Consider the following 20,600-nt stretch of genomic DNA (forward strand, 5'->3'; position numbering starts at 1 on the left):
GACCCCGACAGGCAATTCCACACTGTGTCCTCTTCCGGTTGGGGTGAGAGAGGCCACCAAAGAGAAGCACAGCTGGAAGAGATCCATCAGGGAAGAGATAGGGTGTGGTACCAAGCAGGGAGGGGCCAGGGCCCCATCACAGCAGCTGTGGTAGAGAGGTGACCAGAGTGGGCCATGAAGCCAGACAGCCTGGCTTCATGTCCCATCTCCTCCACTTACTAGTGGCATGACTCAGTTGCCCCATCTGTAAAATGGGACCAAAAATAGTAGGATAAGAGTAGGAAATGAAAATAGCTGTTGGGAGAATTAAAGAAGTTCAGTAAGACACATATCAAGTGCCCAGGAGATGTTAGTGGCCAGCCACCTGTAAGAACTGGAAGCATTAGGACATGGTGGGTCTGTCTGAGTCTGAATTGCAAATCACATGGTTCAGGCAAGATAGCGAACTTCTTGGGGCCCTGCTTTCTGTCTCTGAGAAATGAGCAAGGTGATATGGAGTCTCCTGGACAAGGACGTGGCATGTGGGCAGCAGGCACCAGTCCTGGGGCTGCACAGACTCTACTTGTTTTCTTCTGGAAACAGCTCTGAATTTCCCTCTGGAGAGCCCCTTCCCTCATTGCCTGTCCATGAGACTCAATGGGACAAACCTCCTGCACTGTCCTCCACTGTGTCAGGAATGGGCGTGTGACCAGAGCCAGGTCTGTCACTGCCCACAAGCCTCAGCCTCTGCTGGGGCTGTTCAGCTGGCAGGAGAAATGGGACCCGCCAGGGCTCAATGTGACTCGTGGCTCTGAAAATAAAGCTAACACAGGGGAAAGCGAAAGAAGGCAGTGCAAGGCCAACATCAGCCCTCAGTCTAAATGTTTTAGTTACAAAAGCCAATTCCCTTTTGTGCTTAAGCAAGTTTAGCTTTTTCTCCTTCATAACAAAATAACTCCTGACCCCTGTAGTGTGCAAAGTTCTGAGTACTGACCAATGATCTGGTGACCTTTCTCCTTTTAACTTGTAGCTTGAAGGGCCATCGTCTATCAATCTACCTATCAATCATCTATTTATCTATCATCTATTTATTAATCATCTATCATCTATATCTATCATCTGTTAATCTAGTCTATCATTTATCTATCATCTATCTAATACATCCATCTATCATTTGTCTATCATCTATGTATTTATCATCTATGCATCATACATATAGGCATGTATATATGATAATAGGTGGATACTATATAAATAAGTGATAGATACACCTATTTATCTGATATGGCTGATACGGTTTGGCTGTGTCCCCACCCAAATCTCATCTTGAATTATAATCCCCATAATCCCCATGTGTCATGGGAGGAACCCAGTGGGATGTATTTGAATCATGGGGCAGCTTCCCCTATGCTGTTCTCGTGATAGTGAGTGAGTGAGTTCTCACAAGACCTGATGGTTTTATAAGCATCTAGCATTTTCCCCACTGGCACTCACTCAATCCTGCTGCCCTGTGAAGAAGGTAGCTGCTTCTCCTTTGCCTTCTGCAATGACTGTAAGTTTCCTGAGGCTTCCCCAGCAATGCAGAACTCAGAGTAAGTTAAACCTCTTGTCTTTATAAATTATCCAGTCTCAGATATTTCTTCATAGCAGCGTGAGAACTGATGAATACAGTACATTGGTACCGAGGTAGTAAGGCACCGCTATAGGGACACCCAAAAATGTGGAAGCAACTTTGTAACTGGGCAGCAGGCAGAGGTTGCAACAGATTGGAGGGCTCAGAAGAAGACAGGAAGATGTGGGAAAGTTGGAAACTCCTAGAGACTTGTTGGTTTTGCCCAAAATGCTGATAGTGATACGGGCAATTAAGTCCAGGCTGATGTAGTCTCAGATGGAGATGAGGGGCCTGTTGGGAACTGGAGTAAAGGTCACTCTTGCTATGCTTTAGCAAAGAGACTGTCAGCATGTTGCCCTTGCCCTAGAGATCTGTGGAACTTTGAACTTGAGAGAGAGATAATTCAGGGTATCTGGCAGAAGAAATTTCTAAGCAGCAAAATGTTCAAGAGGATGCAGAGCATAAACGTTTGGAAAATGTGCAAACTGAAAACGTGACAGAAAAGAAAAACCCATTTTCTGGGAAGAAATTCAAGGCGGCTGTAGAAATTTGCATAAGTAATGAGGAGCCAAATGCTGATCACCAAGACAATGGGGAAAATGTCTCCAGGACATGTCAGAGACCTTCACAGCAGCCCCTCCCATCACAGGCCCAGAGGCCTATGGGGGAAAAATGGTTTCATGGGCCAGGCCCAGGGCCTTGTTTTTTGTGCAGCCTTGAAAGCTGGTGACCTGTGTCCCAGCTGTAGCTAAGAAAGGCCAAAGTTCAGCTCAGGCTGTTGTTTCAGAGGGTGCAAGCCCCAAGCCTTGGCAGCTTACATGTGGTGTTGGGCCTATGGATGCATAGAAGTCAAGAACTGAGGTTTGTGAACCTCTGCCTAGATTTCAGAGGATGTATAGAAACACTTGGATGTTCAAGCAGAAGTCTGCTGCAGGGGCAGAGCCCTCATGGAGAACCTCTGCTAGGGCAATGCAGAAGGGAAATGTGGGAGCAGAGCCCCCACACAGAGTCCCCACTGGGGCACTGCCTAGTGGAGCTGTAAGAAGACAGCCACTGTCCTCCAGACCCCAGAATGGCAGATACACTGACAAATTGCACCATGCACCTGGAAAAGTCACAGATACTCAGTGCCAGCCTGTGAAAGCAGCCGGGAAGGAGGCTGTACCCTGCAAAGCCACAGAGGCAGAGCTGCCCAAGGCCTGGGGAGCCCAACTCTTGCATCATCATGACCTGGATGTGAGGCATGAAGTCAAAGGAGATCATTTTGGAACTTAAAGGTTTAATGACTGCCCTGTTGGATTTTGGACTTGTGTGGGGCATGTGGCCCCCTTGTTTTGGCCAATTTCTCCCATTTGGAATGGGTATATTTACCTAATACTTGTACCCCATTGTATCTAGGAAGTAACTAACTTGCTTTTGATTTTACAGGCTCATAGGTGGAAGGGACTTGCCTTGTCGCAGATGAGACTTTGGACTTGGACTTTTGGGTTAATGCTGGAATAAGTTAAGACTTTGGGGGACTGTTGGGAAGGCATGATTGTGCTTTGAAATGTGAGGACATGAGATCTGGGAGGGACCAGGGGCAGAATGATATGGTTTGGCTGTGTCCCCACTCAAGTCTCATCGTGAACTGTAATCCCTATAATGCCCACATGTCATGGGAGGGACCTAGTGGGAGGCAATTAAATCACGAGGGTGGTTTCCCCCATGCTGTTCTCGTGATACTGAGTTCTCACAAGATCTGATAGTTTTATAAGCATCTGACATTTTCCCCACTGGCACTCACTCCATCCTGCTGCCCTGTGAAGAAGGTGCCAGCTTCTCCTTTGCCTTCTGCCCTGATTATAAGTTTCCTGAGGCCTCCCCAGCCGTGCAGAACTGTGAGTCAATTAAACTTCTTTCCTTTATAAATTACCCAGTCTTGGGCAGTTCTTTATAGCAGTATAAGAGTGAACTAATACACATACACACATATATAACCTCTTACGGTGAACAATATTTTTACTTACAGAAAATATACTTTCATGTCTTCTTTTCAGTTAATTCTCAAAACACTCCTAGCGGTAAACAAGGCATTATTATGTCATTATGACAAGTGAGGAAGTTGAGGCCCAGAGAGTCTGAGGGGTGACTCCAAAGTCAAGCAGTAGGCTCACCCCTTTCTTGCTTATGATGGAAATAAAATAAAAGCCACCAGAGGCTGACATTTGCATATAATTTTCTTACATACCCAGCTCTGTCATGTAACCAAAGGGCATCTGTCACTAATCTGTTAGTGTCTTGGGGACCATGAACAGAGGATCAAGAAATGGTGCCTAAGCCTTGGCACAGTGACTCATGCTTGTAATCCCAGTACTTTGGGAGGCTGAGGTGGGTAGATCACTTGAGGTCAGGAGTTTGAGACTAGCCTGGCCAACGTGGTGAAATCCTGTCTTTACTAAGAACACAAAAATTAGCTGCGTGTGGTGGCAGGCGCTTGTAATCCCAGCTACTTGGGAGTTTGAGGAAGGAGAATCACTTAAACCTTGGAGGCGGAGGTTGCAATGAGCCGAGATTGCGCCATTGCACTTCAGCCTGGGTGACAGCTGATGATGACAGTGACAAAAGATGATGGCCGAATAGGAACAGCTCCAGTCTACAGCTCCCAATGTAAGCAACGCAGAAGACAGGTGATTTCTGCATTTCGAACTGAGGTACTGGGTTCATCTCACTGGGGAGTGCCGGACAGTGGGTGCAGGACAGTGGGTGCAGCGCACCGTGCGTGAACCAAAGCAGGGCGATGCATCACCTCACCCGGGAAGTGCAACGGGTCACGGAATTCCCTTTCCCAGTCAAAGAAAGGGGTGACAGACGGCACCTGGAAAATTGGGTCACTCCCACCCTAATACTGCGATTTTCCAATGGGCATAACAAACGGCACACCAGGAGATTATATCCTGCACATGGCTCAGAGGGTCCTACACCCACAAAGCCTCGCTCATTGCTAGCACAGCAGTCTGAGATCTAACTGCGAGGCCGCAGCGAGGCTTGGGGAGGGATGCCCACCATTGCCAAGGCTTGCATAGGTAAACAAAGCAGCCGGGAAGCTCGAGTGGGTGGAGCCCACCACAGCTCAAGGAGGCCTGCCTGCCTCTGTAGGCTCCACCTCTGGGGGCAGGGCACAGACAAACAAAAGGCAGCAGTAACCTCTGCAGACTTAAATGTCCCTGTCTGACAGCTTTGAAGAAAGTAGTGGTTCTCCCAGCATGCAGCTGGAGATATGAGAACTGGCAGACAGCCTCCTCAAGTGGGTCCTTGATCCCCAAGTAGCCTAACTGGGAGGCACCCCCCAGTAGGGGCAGATTGACACCTCACACGGCCGGGTACTCCTCTGAGACAAAACTTCCAGAGGAACGATCAGGCAGCAGCATTTGCGGTTCACCAATACCTGCTGTTCTGCAGCCACCGCTGCTGATACCCAGGGAAACGGGGTCTGGAGTGGACCTCCCTTAAACTCCAACAGACCTACAGCTGAGGGTCCTGACTGTTAGAAGGAAAACTAAAAAACAGAAAGGACATCCACACCAAAAACCCATCTGTACATCACCATCATCAAAGACCAAAGGTAGATAAAACCAAAAAGATGAGGAAAAAACAGAGCAGAAAAACTGGAAACTCTAAAAATCAGAGTGCCTCTCCTCCTCCAAAGGAAGGCAGCTCCTCACCAGCAATGGAACAAAGCTGGACAGAGAATAACTTTGACGAGTTGAGAGAAGAAGGCTTCAGAAGATCAAACTACTCCGAGCTGAAGGAGGAAGTTTGAACCAATGGCAAAGAAGTTAAAAACCTTGAAAAACAAATTAGACGAATGGCTAACGAGTATAATCAACGCAGAGAAGTCCTTAAAGGACCTGATGGAGCTGAAAACCACAGCACGAGAACTACGTGACGAATGCACAAGCCTCAGTAACCAATGCAATCAACGGGAAGAAAGGGTATCAGCGATGGGAGATGAAATGAATGAAATGAAGTGAGAAGAGAAGTTTAGAGAAAAAAGAATAAAAGAAACTAACAAAGCCTACAAGAAATATGGGACTACATGAAAAGACCAAATCTACATCTGATTGGTGTACCTGAAAGTGACAGGGAAAATGGAACCAAGTTGGAAAACACTCTACAGGATATTATCCAGGAGAACTTCCCCAATCTATCAAGGCAAGCCAACATTCAAATTCAGGAAACACAGAGAATGCCACAAAGATACTCCTCAAGAAGAGCAAGTCCAAGACACATAATTGTTAGATTCACCAAAGTTGAAATGAAGGAAAAAATGTTAAGGGCAGCCAGAGAAAAAGGTCGGGTTACCCACAAAGGGAAGCCCATCAGACTAACAGCTGATCTCTCGGCAGAAACTCTGCAAGCCAGAAGAGAGTGGGGGCCAATATTCAACATTCTTAAAGAAAAGAATTTTCAACCCAGAATTTCATATCCCGCCAAACTATGCTTCATAAGTGAAGGAGAAATAAAATAATTCACAGAAAAACAAATGCTGAGAGATTGTGTCACCACCAGGCCTGCCCTAAAAGAGCTCCTGAAGGAAGCACTAAACATGGAAAAGAACAACCAGTATCAGCCACTGCAAAAACATGCCAAATTGTAAAGACCATCGAGGCTAGGAAGAAACTGCATCAACTAACGAGCAAAATAACCAGCTAACATAATAACGACAGGATCAAATTCACACATAACAATATTAACCTTAAATGTAAATGGGCTAAATGCTCCAATTAAAAAACACAGACTGGCAAATTGGATAAAGAGTCAAGACCCATCAGTGTTCTGTATTCAGGAAACCCATCTCACGTGCAGAGACACACATAGGCTCAAAATAGAGGGATGGAGGAAGATCTACCAAGAAAATGGAAAACAAAAAAAGGCAGGGGTTGCAATCCTAGTCTCGGATAAAACAGACTTTAAACCAACAAAGATCAAAAGAGACAAAGAAGGCCATTACATAATGGTAAAGGGATCAATTTAACAAGAAGAACTAACTACCCTAAATATATATGCACCCAACACAGGAGCACCCAGATTCATAAAGCAAGTCCTTAGTGACCTACAAAGAGACTTAGACTCCCACACCATAATAATAGGAGACTTTAACATCCCACTGTCAACATTAGACAGACCAATGAGACAAAAAGTTAACAGGGATATCCAGGAATTGAACTCAGCACTGCACCAAGCAGACCTAATAGACATCAACAGAACTCTCCACCCAAAATCAACAGAATATACATTCTATTCAGCACCACACCACACCTATTCCAAAATTGACCACATAGTTGGAAGTAAAGCACTCCTCAGCAAATGTAAAAGAACAGAAATTATAACAAACTGTCTCTCAGACCACAGTGCAATCAAACTAGAACTGACGATTAAGAAACTCACTCAAAACTGCTCAACTACATGGAAACTTAACAACCTGCTCCTTAATGACTACTGGGTACATAACGAAATGAAGGCAGAAATAAAGATGTTCTTTGAAACCAACGAGAACAAAGACACAACATACCAGAATCTCTGGGACACATTCAAAGCAGTGTGTAGAGGCAAATTTATAGCACTAAATGCCCACAAGAGAAAGCAGGAAAGATCTAAAATTGACACCCTAACATCACAGTTAAAAGAACTAGAGAAGCAAGAGCAAACACATTCAAAAGCTAGCAGAAGGCAAGAAATAACTAAAATCAGAGCAGAACTGAAGGAAATAGAGACACAAAAAAACCTTCAAAAAATCAATGAATCCAGGAGCTGGTTTTTTGAAAGATCAACAAAATTGATAGACTGCTAGCAAGACTAATAAAGAAGAAAAGAGAGAAGAATCCAACAGACACAATAAAAATGACAAAGGGGATATCACCACCAATCCCACAGAAATACAAACTACCATCAGAGAATACTATAAACACCTCTACGCGAATAAACTAGAAAATCTAGAAGAAATGGATAAATTCCTCAACACATACACCCTCCCAAGACTAAATCAAGAAGAATTTGAATCTCTGAATAGACCAATAACAGGCTCTGAAATTGAGGCAATAATTAATAGCTTTCCAACTAAAAAAAGTCCAGGACCACACAGATTCACAGCCGAATTCTACTAGAGGTACAAGGAGGAATTGGTACCATTCCTTCTGAAGCTATTCCAATCAACAGAAAAAGAGGGAATCCTCCCTAACTCATTTTATGAGGCCAGCATCATCCTGATACCAAAGCCGTGCACAGACACAACCAAAAAACAGAATTTTAGACCAATATCCTTGATGAACATTGATGCAAAAATCCTCAATAAAATACTGGCAAACCGAATCCAGCAGCACATCAAAAAGCTTATCCACCATGATCAAGTGGGCTTCATCCCTGGGATGCAAGGCTAGTTCAACATATGAAAATCAATAAACGTAATCCAGCATATAAACAGAACCAAAGACAAAAACCACATGGTTATCTCAATAGATGCAGAAAAGGCCTTTGACAAAATTCAACAACCTTCATGCTAAAAACTCTCAATAAATTCCGTATTGATGGGACGTATCTCAAAATAAAAAGAGCTATCTATGACAAACCCACAGCCAATATCATACTGAATGGACAAAAACTGGAAGCATTCCCTTTGAAAACTGGCACAAGACAGGGATACCCTCTCTCACCACTCCTATTCAACATAGTGTTGGAGGTTCTGGCCAGGGCAATCAGGCAGGAGAAGGAAATAAAGGGTATTAAATTAGAAAAAGAGGAAGTCAAATTATCCCTGTTTGCAGATGACATGATTGTATATCTAGAAAACCCCACTGTCTCAGCCCAAAATCTCCTTAACCTAATAAGCAACTTCAGCAAAGTCTCAGGATACAAAATCAATGTACAAAAATCACAAGCATTCTTATACACCAATAACAGACAAACAGAGAGCCAAATCATGAGTGAACTCCCATTCACAATTGCTTCAAAGAGAATAAAATACCTAGGAATCCAGCTTACAAGGGATGTGAAGAACCTCTTCGAAGGAGAACTACAAACCACTGCTCAATGAAATAAGAGGATACAAACAAATGGAAGAACATTCCATGCTCATGGGTAGGAAGAATCAATATCGTGAAAATGGCCATACTGCCCAAGGTAATTTATAGATTCAATGCCATCCCCATCAAGCTACCAATGACTTTCTTCACAGAATTGGAAAAAACTACTTTAAAGTTCATATGGAACCAAAACAGAGCCCGCACCGCCAAGTCAATCCTAAGCCAAAAGAACAAAGCTGGAGGCATCACGCCACCTGACTTCAAACCATACTACAAGGCTACAGTAACCAAAACAGAATGCAACTGGTACCAAAACAGAGATACAGACCAATGGAACAGAACAGAGCCCTCAGAAATAATGCCGCATATCTACAACTATCTGATCTTTGACAAACCTGAGAAAAACAAGCAATGGGGAAAGGATTCCCTATTTAATAAATGGTGCTGGGAAAACTGGCTAGCCATATGGAGAAAGCTGAAACTGGACCCCTTCCTTACACCTTATACAAAAATTAATGCAAGATGGATTAAAGACTTACATGTTAGACCTAAAACCATAAAAACCCTAGAAGAAAACCTACGCAATACCATTCAGGACATAGGCATGGGCAAGGACTTCATGTCTAAAACACCAAAAGCAATGGCAACAAAAGACAAAATTGACAAATGGGATCTAATTAAACTAAAGAGCTTCTGCACAGCAAAAGAAACCACCATCAGAGTGAACAGGCAACCTACAGAATGGGAGAAAATTTTTGCAACCTACTCATCTGACAAAGGGCTAATATCCAGAATCTACAATGAACTCAAACACATTTACAAGAAAAAAACAAACAACCCCATCAAAAAGTGGGCAAAGGATATGAACAGACACTTCTCAAAAGAAGACATTTATGCAGCCAAAAAACACATGAAAAAATGCTCATCATCACTGGCCATCAGAGAAATACAAATCAAAACCACAATGAGATACCATCTCACAGCAGTTAGAATGGAGATCATTAAAAAGTCAGGAAACAACAGGTGCTGAAGAGGATGTGGAGAAATAGGAACACTTTTACACTGTTGGTGGGACTGTAAACTAGTTCAACCATTGTGGAAGACAGTGTGGCGATTCCTCAGGGATCTAGAACTACAAATACCATTTGACCCAGCCATCCCATTACTGGATATATACCCAAAGGATTATAAATCATGCTGCTTTAAAGACACATGCACACGTATGTTTATTGTGGCACTATTCACAATAGCAAAGACTTGGAACCAAGCCAAATGTCCAACAATGATAGACTGGATTAAGCAAATGTGGCACATATATACCATGGAATACTATGCAGCCATAAAAAATGATGAGTTCATGTCCTTTGTAGGGACATGGATGAAGCTGGAAAGCATCATTCTCAGCAAACTATCAAGAGGACAAAAAACCAAACACTGCATGTTCTCACTCATAGGTGGGAATTGAACAATGAGAACACATGGATACAAGAAGGGGAACATCACACTCCAGAGACTGTTGTGGGGTGGGGGGACGGGGGAGCGATAGCATTAGGAGATATACCTAATGTTAAATGACGAGTTAATGGGTGCAGCACACCAACACGTCACATGTATACATATGTAACAAACCTGCACGTTGTGCACATGTACCCTAAAACTTAAAGTATAATAATAATAATAAAAATTAAAATTAAAAAAAAGGTGCCTAAGTAAAGGCTGCTCCAACACATTCCTCTCCTTTAACATACATCATACAAGCTCCACTAGGCCTCTGATCTTCTTAGTCCACCTTAAGGAGTCCCACCTGAAAAACTTCAGGTTCAGAGATAATCATCTCAGCACTATTTACATTGGCAAAATAATTAGAAACAGCCCAAGTAACCTACATGACAGAATGAAGGTTCGATTAGATGGCTTATTGTGCTTTTCCTTAGTGGAATATTATGTAGCCATTAAAAGTGATTTACAAAGAGTTTGCAGTAACAAGGAGGCAGTGCTCCCACCAGATATTAATTCAGAAAATGGAATATAAAATTTCTCTGAATGTTTATATATCAGTAACACATACAGTTATATGTCATTGATATGAAAAAAAATACAAGAAAAGGAGTATAAAAATAATTACACACCAAAATTGAATCTGAGCCTGAAGAGCTTCTGGGTAATTATTGTTTTCTGATGTATTTTATTTTCTATATTTTGCCAAGAACACATATTGCTGTTCGGACTAAAGATTTACTTTAGAAAATTCCCTTGCATAGCAATCAAAACACGACGGGGTTTATTTCTCCCAAACAACCAAAGTGTTTAGATCACTGCACAGAGACACGAAGAACTCTCGGTGGATACTGAGACTCCAGCAGACAAGGTTTGGTTTGGGTTTTCTCTATGGCAGTGCCCACATCTGTGGCACCTGGCACGCACACCTTGATTTTCTCAGATGGGACAATCTGTGTTCCTCTTTGTTCTCCTATCATCCAATGTTCAAAGTGCTTCTAAGTGTGCAGGGCAACTGAAATCAGTGGTGGTAAAGTATGTGCAAAGCTAGACTTACCCCTCCAGGGTGGCCATCCCAACTCTTAAGGTCAGTGGGTCAACTGATCCGCTGAATGAAATGGTCAGAATTTGTTTCCTAAAGCGGCCTGTCCTCCCTCTCCCCTTCAACACAATCCAGCTTAGGAAACATTTGCTAAGTCCCTCCAGTGTGTCAGATACTGTGTTAGACTCCCCAGAAACAAGAAATTTCTGTGTGAGGACAGATGAGTAACCCAATAACCTGGGTTCACTGTGATAAAGATGGCATCAGGTCAAACACAGGAGAAGACTGAGGTCGCGAGGGGCACTCAGCTGGCCTGTGGGTCTTCAAGGGCTCTTGACCTAAGGGTTTCCTAAGCTGGGTGCCAGGAATGCACAGGTGTTGGTTAGGGGACACTGGAGAAGGGGACGTGAGTGTTTTAGGAAGATATTTCACACGCAAAAGCACAGAGGCAGGGAACCACCAACAGGATGTGTTTCTAGGATGCAAATTTAAAGTGAAGATAATAGCCAAGGATCGGTTGGAGTGAAAGTTCTGAAACATGGCTGATGGCAGGTTTTGGGGGCCGGATAGAGAATTCCGAATTTGGTACGTCCGTGATGGGCAGCCATCTGTACTGAAGTAGAATACTGGTTCCCAGTTGCCCTTCCTGCCATCAGCTGTATGGCTGTGACTTTCTGAAACACTGAGCTCCCCACTCCCTTTAGTAGCCTATCTTCGGCATTCTCTTATAACGTTCCACATATCTTCTCAAATACACAAAACACTTCTCCATTTATTTTCAACTCTGATTCATCAGATAAGAGGAGAGAATTAAAATGAAAATGAAACATATGCCTATAGACTTCATCAGAAGATGTACTCTACAGAATACTTAAGAATAACTGAACCCAGAAAATTTCATCCCTTTCCCTTTACAATGCGGAAGAGTCCCTCTAGCAGAGTCGAATTTGCATTTGGCTCCCCACAGAGGAACCCACAGGAGCCCTGGATGGAGCCACACTCACCACAGATTGACCAGGAAGGGGTGCTCCAGCCCTTGCATGATCTGCAGCTCCCGGAAGACATTCCGAACCTCATCCCTCTCGATGCACTTCTGCTTGTTCATGTACTTCATTGCATACATTTTCTTAGTGTCTCGCTTCTGCACGATGCATACCTGAGCAACAGCCAAAGGAGAGAACAGTCAGGCCAACAACGGAAAAGGGAGACAAAGGAGAAAAGTCACCCCACACTGCATTTTTACTTCTGGATTCACGTCCCTGTTCTTAAAATCTGCTAGTGGAGCAGCTCTGCTAACTTAGGCACAACCTCTCTGCATCTGCAGAATGGAGGAGTTGGACCAGATTCATCCGTTTATTAAACATTGACATGAGCATTGGCCATGTACTAAGTGTTGAAAGAGGAGATGCAAACACAGAAGATGGAAGAAGCAGGCCTTCCCTCAAGGGGTTCACAGCCCACGAGGAAAACAGATAAAAGCAAAAAGCACCAGTGACTATAACCCTGAGATGTGTGGCGTGCACGAGTGTTGCAGATTCTGTCTGTGTTCACCTGAATCTTCTCACCTTTCCCACTTCTGCACCCACCTGCCTGACTTCCATCCACCAGTCCTGCATTTCTCTCCCTGAGGACTCTCTTTTGCCAGTAGGGCCCACTTTGCTGCCCATGTAGCAGACCAGCCAAGCCAAGGAATTAATGTCCTCAGAGCAACACTCGATCCACGACTGTTAGAAACTGGAGTATCAGTACCCCCACTCCCTTGCCCATCACCTGGGATGACGCTGATGCCAGTGTTTACACTGGCTCCCGGAGTTTGTAAGTTTGCCTAGCCCCACAGTGGGGTAACAAGCTTAACAGCACACCCTTTCCTGGCTGTCTTCCTTCCTACCCTTCCCTGTGTTCTTTCTGCCTCTCCCATGCCCTGTCCTCAAATCTTTGCCTTGGAGCCTGATTCTGGGGAAACCCAAACTCAGGCACATGGGTTCTGGGGGAGCACAGGAGAAGCTGGGGACAGCTATGATGACAGTGGTCCTGTATTGAGCACTTTACTGCAGGTCAGACACTGAGCAAATCATCTCCTTGATCATCTCACTGAATCCCTATAAGAACCTTATGGATAAAGCATGAGGGAGCTGTAGCCCCAAGTGTACTAATTAACTTGTTCAGAGTTCAACAAACCACCAAGTGGCAGGGTGGGGGTTCAAATCCATGAGGCCTGGACTTTTGACTGACTGCCTTACCTGGGGGCAGTTGGGGGCAAGGTGGGAGGATGGGAGCTGTCAGAGAAGGCTCTCTGCAGGATCAAAACCAGGGGGCAAGCTCTAAAGGATGGGAAGATGGTAAGGGTGAAGGAAGAGGCTTTGAGGGAAAGGGAATCCTGTAACGGAGGGCGTGGAGCCAAGGAGACACAGCAAGCACGGCAGGAAAAGTGAGCAGGGCTGACATGCACATGTGGCATGGATAGTTAGCAAGGATTGTATGAGCTAGTCTTCCCAACACCCCGAGGAGGGAATGTATTGGTTCCTTGGACGGTTAGCAAGGACTGTATGCGCTAATCTTCCCAACACCTCGATAAGGGATTGTGTGGGTTCCTCAGGTTGCTATAACAGTACCTCAAACTGGGGGATTTAAACAACAGAAATTTATTGGCTCATAGTTCTGAGGGCTGGGAGTCCAAAACCAAGGTGTCAGCAGGGTCCTGCCCCCTCTGAAGGCTCCTGGGGGGATCCTCCTCTGCCTCTTCCAGAGATGGGCAGCTCCAGCAACCCCTGGTGCCCTTAGCTTGCAGCTGCAGCTCTTCCGTCCTAGCCTCTGTTGTCACATGGCATCCTCCCCTACGTCTCTGTGTCATTTATCTTCTTATAAGGACACCAGTCAAAGTAGACTTAGGGCCCACTCTCATCTAGTATGACTTCATCTTAACTAATTACACTTAAAATGACGCCATTTCCAAAGAAGGCCACATTCTGAGGTTCCAGGAGGAGTTGAATTTGGAGGGGGTGGGACACCGTTCCATCAAGGACAACGACTATTACTATCCCCGCTTTACAGAGAGAGGAAAGTAAGGCCTAGAAAGGTTTTAGTGCTTTCTCGAGGCTCAACTCAAACCCAGGCTCTCTGCCTCCCCAGCTGTCACTTTTCACCCACAGTGTGGCCTTCCTGAGAAATGGGACACACCGGCAATAACACCGTTGGCCTGAGGACCCAGCGAAGGAACTCGGGGTTTTCTCCTGGTATCACAGCCGCTCTTCTGTTGCAAATTGGACCCCACTCAGCTCTGACACATTGCAAATCTATTCAAGGCAGATACAGGATGATGGCAGAAGCCTGATTTCCGACTCCAGCTTTGGTTCTTTGTGCCTCTCTTGGCCTCAGTCTCAGCATATGTCTGAACTGAGTCAGCAAAACCCACCCGGCACCACTGGGGTGAAACCAAACAGGACCAGGAAGTGGGAGTGCCAGGCGGCACTGAGGGACGATAAATGTCAACTGCATCTCAATGTATTAGATAGCACGTTTCATGAAATCTCCAAAAAGATGTTTTTTTCCACAGAGTAAAATTTACGGCATGAGGTCGAAGGCCCACAGAACACCCATTTCCAGTAGTGAACGTGAGAATATAAAATGCAAGGAGGCAAAGGTATGATGCGCAAATGTACCTCAGGGGTCCTGGCTTTGTGGGAATCCAAGCAAAGACTTCTGGAGGCCCGGGCACCAGGCCCTGAGACCCATGTCTGAAGCCAGACATGTCGTGGGAGGATAATCCCACTAATTAGAATTTGTCATCTCTCTCACTTCTCATTCGCCTTCTCAGAAGAGACAGCAGGCACTGCCTCTGCGGGGCTGGGACCTGGCTGTCAGCTGGCTGCATCGCTGTGAAAAGCTTAGGTTAGGAGAGAGTCTGTGTAGCGTCCCCAGGGCTGTGTCCCTTCAGATAAAGACATCCATGGCGTTCCTGGGTTTCAAGGGACAGCTCTCACCTCAGCTCAGAGACATTTTAGGAATTGGAAGAGACTCTCCAAAATTAAATTAAAACTGGATTTCAAAGGAGAACTCATGATTTCAATAGAGCTTGGAAGTTTGACTTTTCAATTCAAGCAACAGCAGGCGGTTGATACAGGATATTGGATGCAGCCTGGAAGTTTTGATTTGCAAATAAGAGAGGCCAAGGATCAGGGGTCTTGGCCAGCTTGAGGCAGAGACCTGAGTGTGGCTGGGATCCATTCATCATCTGGGCCTTGACTACCTCCTCGGTAAATTCAGGGCTAAGACCTCATGCTATCTAAGGCACCTCAGAAAAATTCTATGTTTCTCAGGAACACAGAGCAAAGAGAGCTAGACCAGGAGTCAGGACAACTGGGCTCTGGGCCTAGCCCTCTTGCAGACTATGAGTGGGGCTGTGCACAAACCTCGGCCCCTCCGGACTTGCTTCCTCACTGACCAAGAAGGGTTGGTAACAACAACTTAATTAACCTGACCAGGAGATAGAGGCTAAAAAAGAAAAAAACAAAAAACAAAGAGCTAAGCTAAATCTAATGCACTGAGTGGAGACAAGTGGGTCTCCACCGGGTGGGTCTTCCAGGGAGTCACAGAGTCACAGAGAGTTTGAGCTCAGGGGCTACTCCTGAGCAGGGCTTAAATTCCAGCTCTTTGCTGTGTGACCATAGGCAAGTCGCCCACCCTCTCTGAGCCTCATTCTGCTCATCGGAGATCCTGCTGTTCACCCTGTGATAATACAGTGTGAAGCTAGCAGCCTGCAACCTGGAAAAGGGCCCACTCCAGAATCTGACCATGCTGCCACCTTAATTTGGGACTTGGAGCCTCTAGAACTGGGAGAAATAAATCTTTGTTTTTTAAGACACCCAGTCTGTGGCATGTGTGATAGCAGCCCAGGCAGACTAAGACAGTGCCCTTATTTGGATAAGGGTCTTTGCAGATGTAATTAAGTTAAGGATCTCAGGATGACATCAACCTGGATTAGGACGAGCCCAAATCAAATGACAAGCGTCCTTGTAAGAGAAGAGAAGGGGAGGAGACACATCTAGGCGGAAGGCTATAAGAGAACGGATGCAGAGGTTGGAGTGATGAATCTACAAGCCAAGGAATGCTGAGGCTGGCCAGCAGCACCAGAAGCTGGGTGATGGCATGGGAAAGACCCACCTTCAGAGCCTCTGGAAGGAACCTACCCTGCCCACAGCTGGATTCAAGACTTCTGGCCTTCAAAACTGTAAGATAATAAATTTCCACTGTTTTAAGCTACCTGGTTTAGGAAGCTATCACAATCTATAAAGGTCCACCACTGCCACCCACCAGTGGCTAAATAACCTGGCCAAACACTCTGTAGTCCTCAGTTTCCTCTACTGTGAAATGGGTCTACAGAACCGGCCCTACCAGGTCCACAGTCAGGTCTCCGTGGGACTGAGTGGGAAGAGCCAGCCATAGCATGTGGCCCATGTGGAGGAGCAGGAAACACAGGCTGGTGGAGTGAGGGGTAGACTGATGCCTGGAACCAAACCCTGAGCCTCTGGCAAAGTGTCCTCTCTCCATGGGTCCCTGTAAATACAGTGATTTCTGGTATTTTAAGGTTTAATGTTTGGAATTTCAGAAATAGGGAGAATTTACTGATAGCTTCCAAACTGGCTACCCCACCTCTGCTCTGGTCTGTGCAGATATCCTTTTGCCTGGTGAGAATGTCTGAAAAATCAAAGACTTAAAGCCTGCAAGGGCATTCTTTTGCCTTCAGAAAATGTTCGAGGTCAAGGTCTTGGCATTCAAAGACCTTGTCCCCTCCAACATCTCTCTCTCTCTTACATACACGCACACACACACACACACACACACACACACACACACACAGCCTTCACTCTATCTCAAAATCTTTAGAATTTCTTTGAATAGTTTCTCTATCACCAACCTCTCCTGCCCTTGTTACCTCCTTCCCTGACCTACTGCCACCCAATTTACATCTTTCAGAAACTTCCCTTTAATCCTTGAAGCTGTATGCGGTGCCCTTCCCACTGAGCTGCCATAAATCCTGTTTCTACTGTAAGGCTTGACACACTGTATTATAAATCCCTGTTTTTTTCTGGCAGTCAGACTCCAAGCACCCTGCAGACAGAGGCCATACCAACTCAGTTCCTGTTCAGGGGCTCACACTTGTGAAAGTGTCACCTTCACTCATGACTCTCCGCATTAGCATATTTCACTTACTCTGCCTGGAACACCTTCCCTGCAAGCCTTCTCCTGCCCCACTCCTTGCCCGCTACTGCCTGACCTCAATGCTTCCCTGGCCCTGACCTCCAAGTCTGAATCCTCAAAGCAGCTGAATTTCATACATGCTGGGTCTATCATGTCCCACATGGCCCAGAGCAGGTCAGTGGTCCTCAGTGATTCCATGTGTACAGTGTAGGAAGAGGCTTCCGTTCTTCCCTGCTCAAAATCCCATGACAACCATGTGATTGAGGGATCTGCTGAAACTGATGTAGCATTTTGGCCTCACAAGCTCACAACAGGTGTTCTAGAAGGAAGCTGAACACTTGTCACCAACAGCAAACTCTATCCAGGTCCTGGGAACCTTCAACTTCAAAATAGAAGAGCTAGGTCTCAAGTGGCACCTCGCCTAAGTTTGGGGTCCTTGGCAGGGCTGCTCAGAGCCTTTTTCCACAGGAAATCACAGTTAATGAGGTGACAGCAAGCAATCTGGCCAAAGCCACCCAAGCTGCTACTGAAAGGCGAGCACCCAATTAACATTTCTCATTAGTCTAATTCAATTAGGACCTGATGTCATCATTATTAATTACAACTTAATGGGACAAATAAATAAATGCTAGCTAGCACGGATTTCAGCTGATTTGCTGTAAGAAAGGCATGCCAAACACACTGAGCATCAGAAATTTGGGAATGGATCCTGAGTCAGTGGAGAAGGCGGCTGGAGCATACTGAGAACCTGCAACACACCTCCACGTGGTGGTCACAGTCCTGACTTTACAGTATATTCGGGGCGCTGACAATGTCGATTCTGCAGCACACCCAAAGCTCTAGGAGGCCCTGGGATTTTGTATTTTTTTAGATGTATCCCAGGGAAGGCTGAAGTACAGCCAGAGTTGAGAATGATTTCACTGCAATCTTCAAGAAAGTCCTTGTTGGGTGTCTTCACAGTGTCCTTTATGGTCAGGACTCTAATCGCTGGTTAGCAGCTCAGGCAACCCAGGCTCCAGGAGGACAGAGGAGTACAGAACAGAGAGGCTAGAGCTGTGCTGGAACCTCAGGACTATGGGGTGCAAAGTCTCGAGGATCCTTTCATAGTGAGCCTGGGCTGCCCTCTTCTCATCTTGCTTACTGGGCAGCTGCGGGTCTGACTCTAACCCATCAACGGGACCTGAGGCAGACACTGGGCTAGTTCTTCTCTGTGCTGCCCATCTCTACCATCCCCCAGCTTGAGAAGCACTCAGCAAATACTGTTGAATGAATAAACAGCTACAGTGTGACATTAAAAGATGCTGGTTATGCTTGCAGGGGCAAGATTCTGGGAAATGACCGATTTGGGGTGGTTGGGGGTAGGGGGGAGAAAAACAGAATTAAATATGGTTACTAAAGAGATGATCAAGCTGGCTACTATATTGCTCAAATAATTCGCTGAAAGAAGACTATCTTTGGCAGATGAAGCTTTTTACTACTCAATATGCATTCTCCCCTTTTCTCCTTTATAGCAGGACCATTTACTTCAAGAAAGCAATATGATCCGTTCTATACACACTTACAGCCAGCAACAGCCACAGTTCTAGCCAAGGAGATGTTAATTTGCTAGAGGTTTCTAGGGAAAGTCTTGCGTTCTGTACAAAAGAGAGTAACTACAGATGGTCTCACCTTTTTCTCTTCTCCAGCTTTCTTCCTGTCCTTCCTACCTTGAACACGGATGTAATGTCTGGAACAACAGCAGCCCCTTGTGACCGTGAGGCCAAGAAAGTCTCAGAGATGCTGAATCTGCTATCATGGAGCCACCTGCCTTCAGATTTCTTGTTATGTGAGAAAAATAAGCCCCTCTTTGTTTAAGCCACCATGAGGCAGGTTTTTTGTCCCTTGCTGCTGAGTCCACCACAACTGATACACAAATTATGACTTTTCACAGCACATAAATCCCATGTGGGCTCTGATCAATGGTGGTCTCATTGGAGGGATCAAAAGTTGGTCTAAAGAAAAATACTTATTTGGATGAATATTTCACTCAGTAAACATGTATTAGGTGCATGCATTGGGCCTGGTACCATGTCAGCCATAAGGATATCACTCTCCCCTGGGAAACGGAGGTATAATGGGATAATCAGACAATATGTAGGAGTAAAGGCCAAAGTCCTTCACTGTGGATCCCCAGGCCCTAAGTGGGCTGGCCTCAGTTCCCCTCCTACTCCCCACAGCGACCTCTGCTCCTTCCCTGTACCCGCCATGCTCTTCTCAGGCATCCACAGGTCTTGGGCCCTTGCCTTCTTCAGGCTGTGATCACAGGTCATGTTACCAACTAAGCCACCTCTGACCTCCCTGTGTGAAGGGGCAAAGCCGTCCCCAGCACCCCAGCCTCCCTCTCTGCTGTGCTCCCATCACAGGACATGCTTCCTGCTTCGTGCATCCATTGTCCACTTCCCCTACTGAGTTGTGAACCCCATGACAACAGGGATTTTTCTCTTACGTTCACTGCATCATCCTCAGTGTCTGGCACATAGCAAGCACCTAGCTGATAATTGTGGCTGAATGAATGAATGAGTCATTACTATTTAGAAAACACATGGGAGAGGTGAGCACATGGGGCTAAGGGACCCCAGAAGGGGGATCCTAAACCAGATATGGGATTTGGGAAAGGCAATCTGGAAAAGGTAGCACCTGAACCTTAGCACAGTCACCAAGGGTTGGTCTCATGAGGACACAGGTGTGGGGAGGGGGAGAAGGAAGGGGGTTACCAGGAGAGGGCACAGCCTCTGTGGAAGTTCAGAGAGATGAGACATGCCGTGGCACGTGTTGACACATTGGTAGTTTTCTCAACTTCCTCATCTGTACAATGGGGATAAGAGTGGTATTTGCCTTAATGGGCAGTTATAAAGGCTCCATGGTAAGCACTGAGTATGCTGTTCATTATGGGTGGGTGATCAGCATCCATCTCTCTTCTGAAGAGCACAGGACATTGTGGAGATGTGCAAAGTGGCCCAAGAAGGGCCTCAGGAACGGGCTCATGGTTGTCTGGTGTGATGGTTAGTTTTCTGCGTCAACTGGGCTGCACCATGGTGCCCAGATATGTGGTCAAACATTCTGAATGTGTCTGTGCAGGTGTTTTGGGGTGAGGTTGATATTAAATTCGTGGACTTTGAAGACAGGATTGCCCTCTGTAATATGGATGGACTTCCTCCAACCTGTTGAAGGC

The 20,600-nt window shown here is 45.6% G+C and overlaps 1 protein-coding gene and 1 long non-coding RNA gene across 7 annotated transcripts in view; one reads left to right on the forward strand and one right to left on the reverse strand.

Annotated features, from left to right (window-relative positions):
- The window catches only part of STK32B (serine/threonine kinase 32B), a 448,182-nt gene that overhangs the window by 317,607 nt on the left and 109,975 nt on the right, over positions 1 to 20,600 (reverse strand). For all 6 annotated transcript variants that reach the window (XM_019026105.4, XM_019026104.4, XM_055384435.2 and 3 more), the window contains exon 3: positions 12,196 to 12,347. In XM_019026105.4, the coding sequence (XP_018881650.1) occupies positions 12,196 to 12,347 (152 nt within the window). The remainder of the gene's footprint in view (positions 1 to 12,195; positions 12,348 to 20,600) is intronic.
- LOC109026700 (uncharacterized) overlaps positions 1 to 20,600 on the forward strand; it is a 47,861-nt gene that overhangs the window by 23,538 nt on the left and 3,723 nt on the right. Inside the window, exon 4 of the long non-coding RNA XR_008678908.2 lies at positions 19,075 to 19,214. This is a non-coding gene — a long non-coding RNA (uncharacterized lncRNA). The remainder of the gene's footprint in view (positions 1 to 19,074; positions 19,215 to 20,600) is intronic.

Source organism: Gorilla gorilla, chromosome 3, assembly GCF_029281585.2.
Source record: "Gorilla gorilla gorilla isolate KB3781 chromosome 3, NHGRI_mGorGor1-v2.1_pri, whole genome shotgun sequence".
Taxonomy (NCBI): domain Eukaryota; kingdom Metazoa; phylum Chordata; class Mammalia; order Primates; family Hominidae; genus Gorilla; species Gorilla gorilla.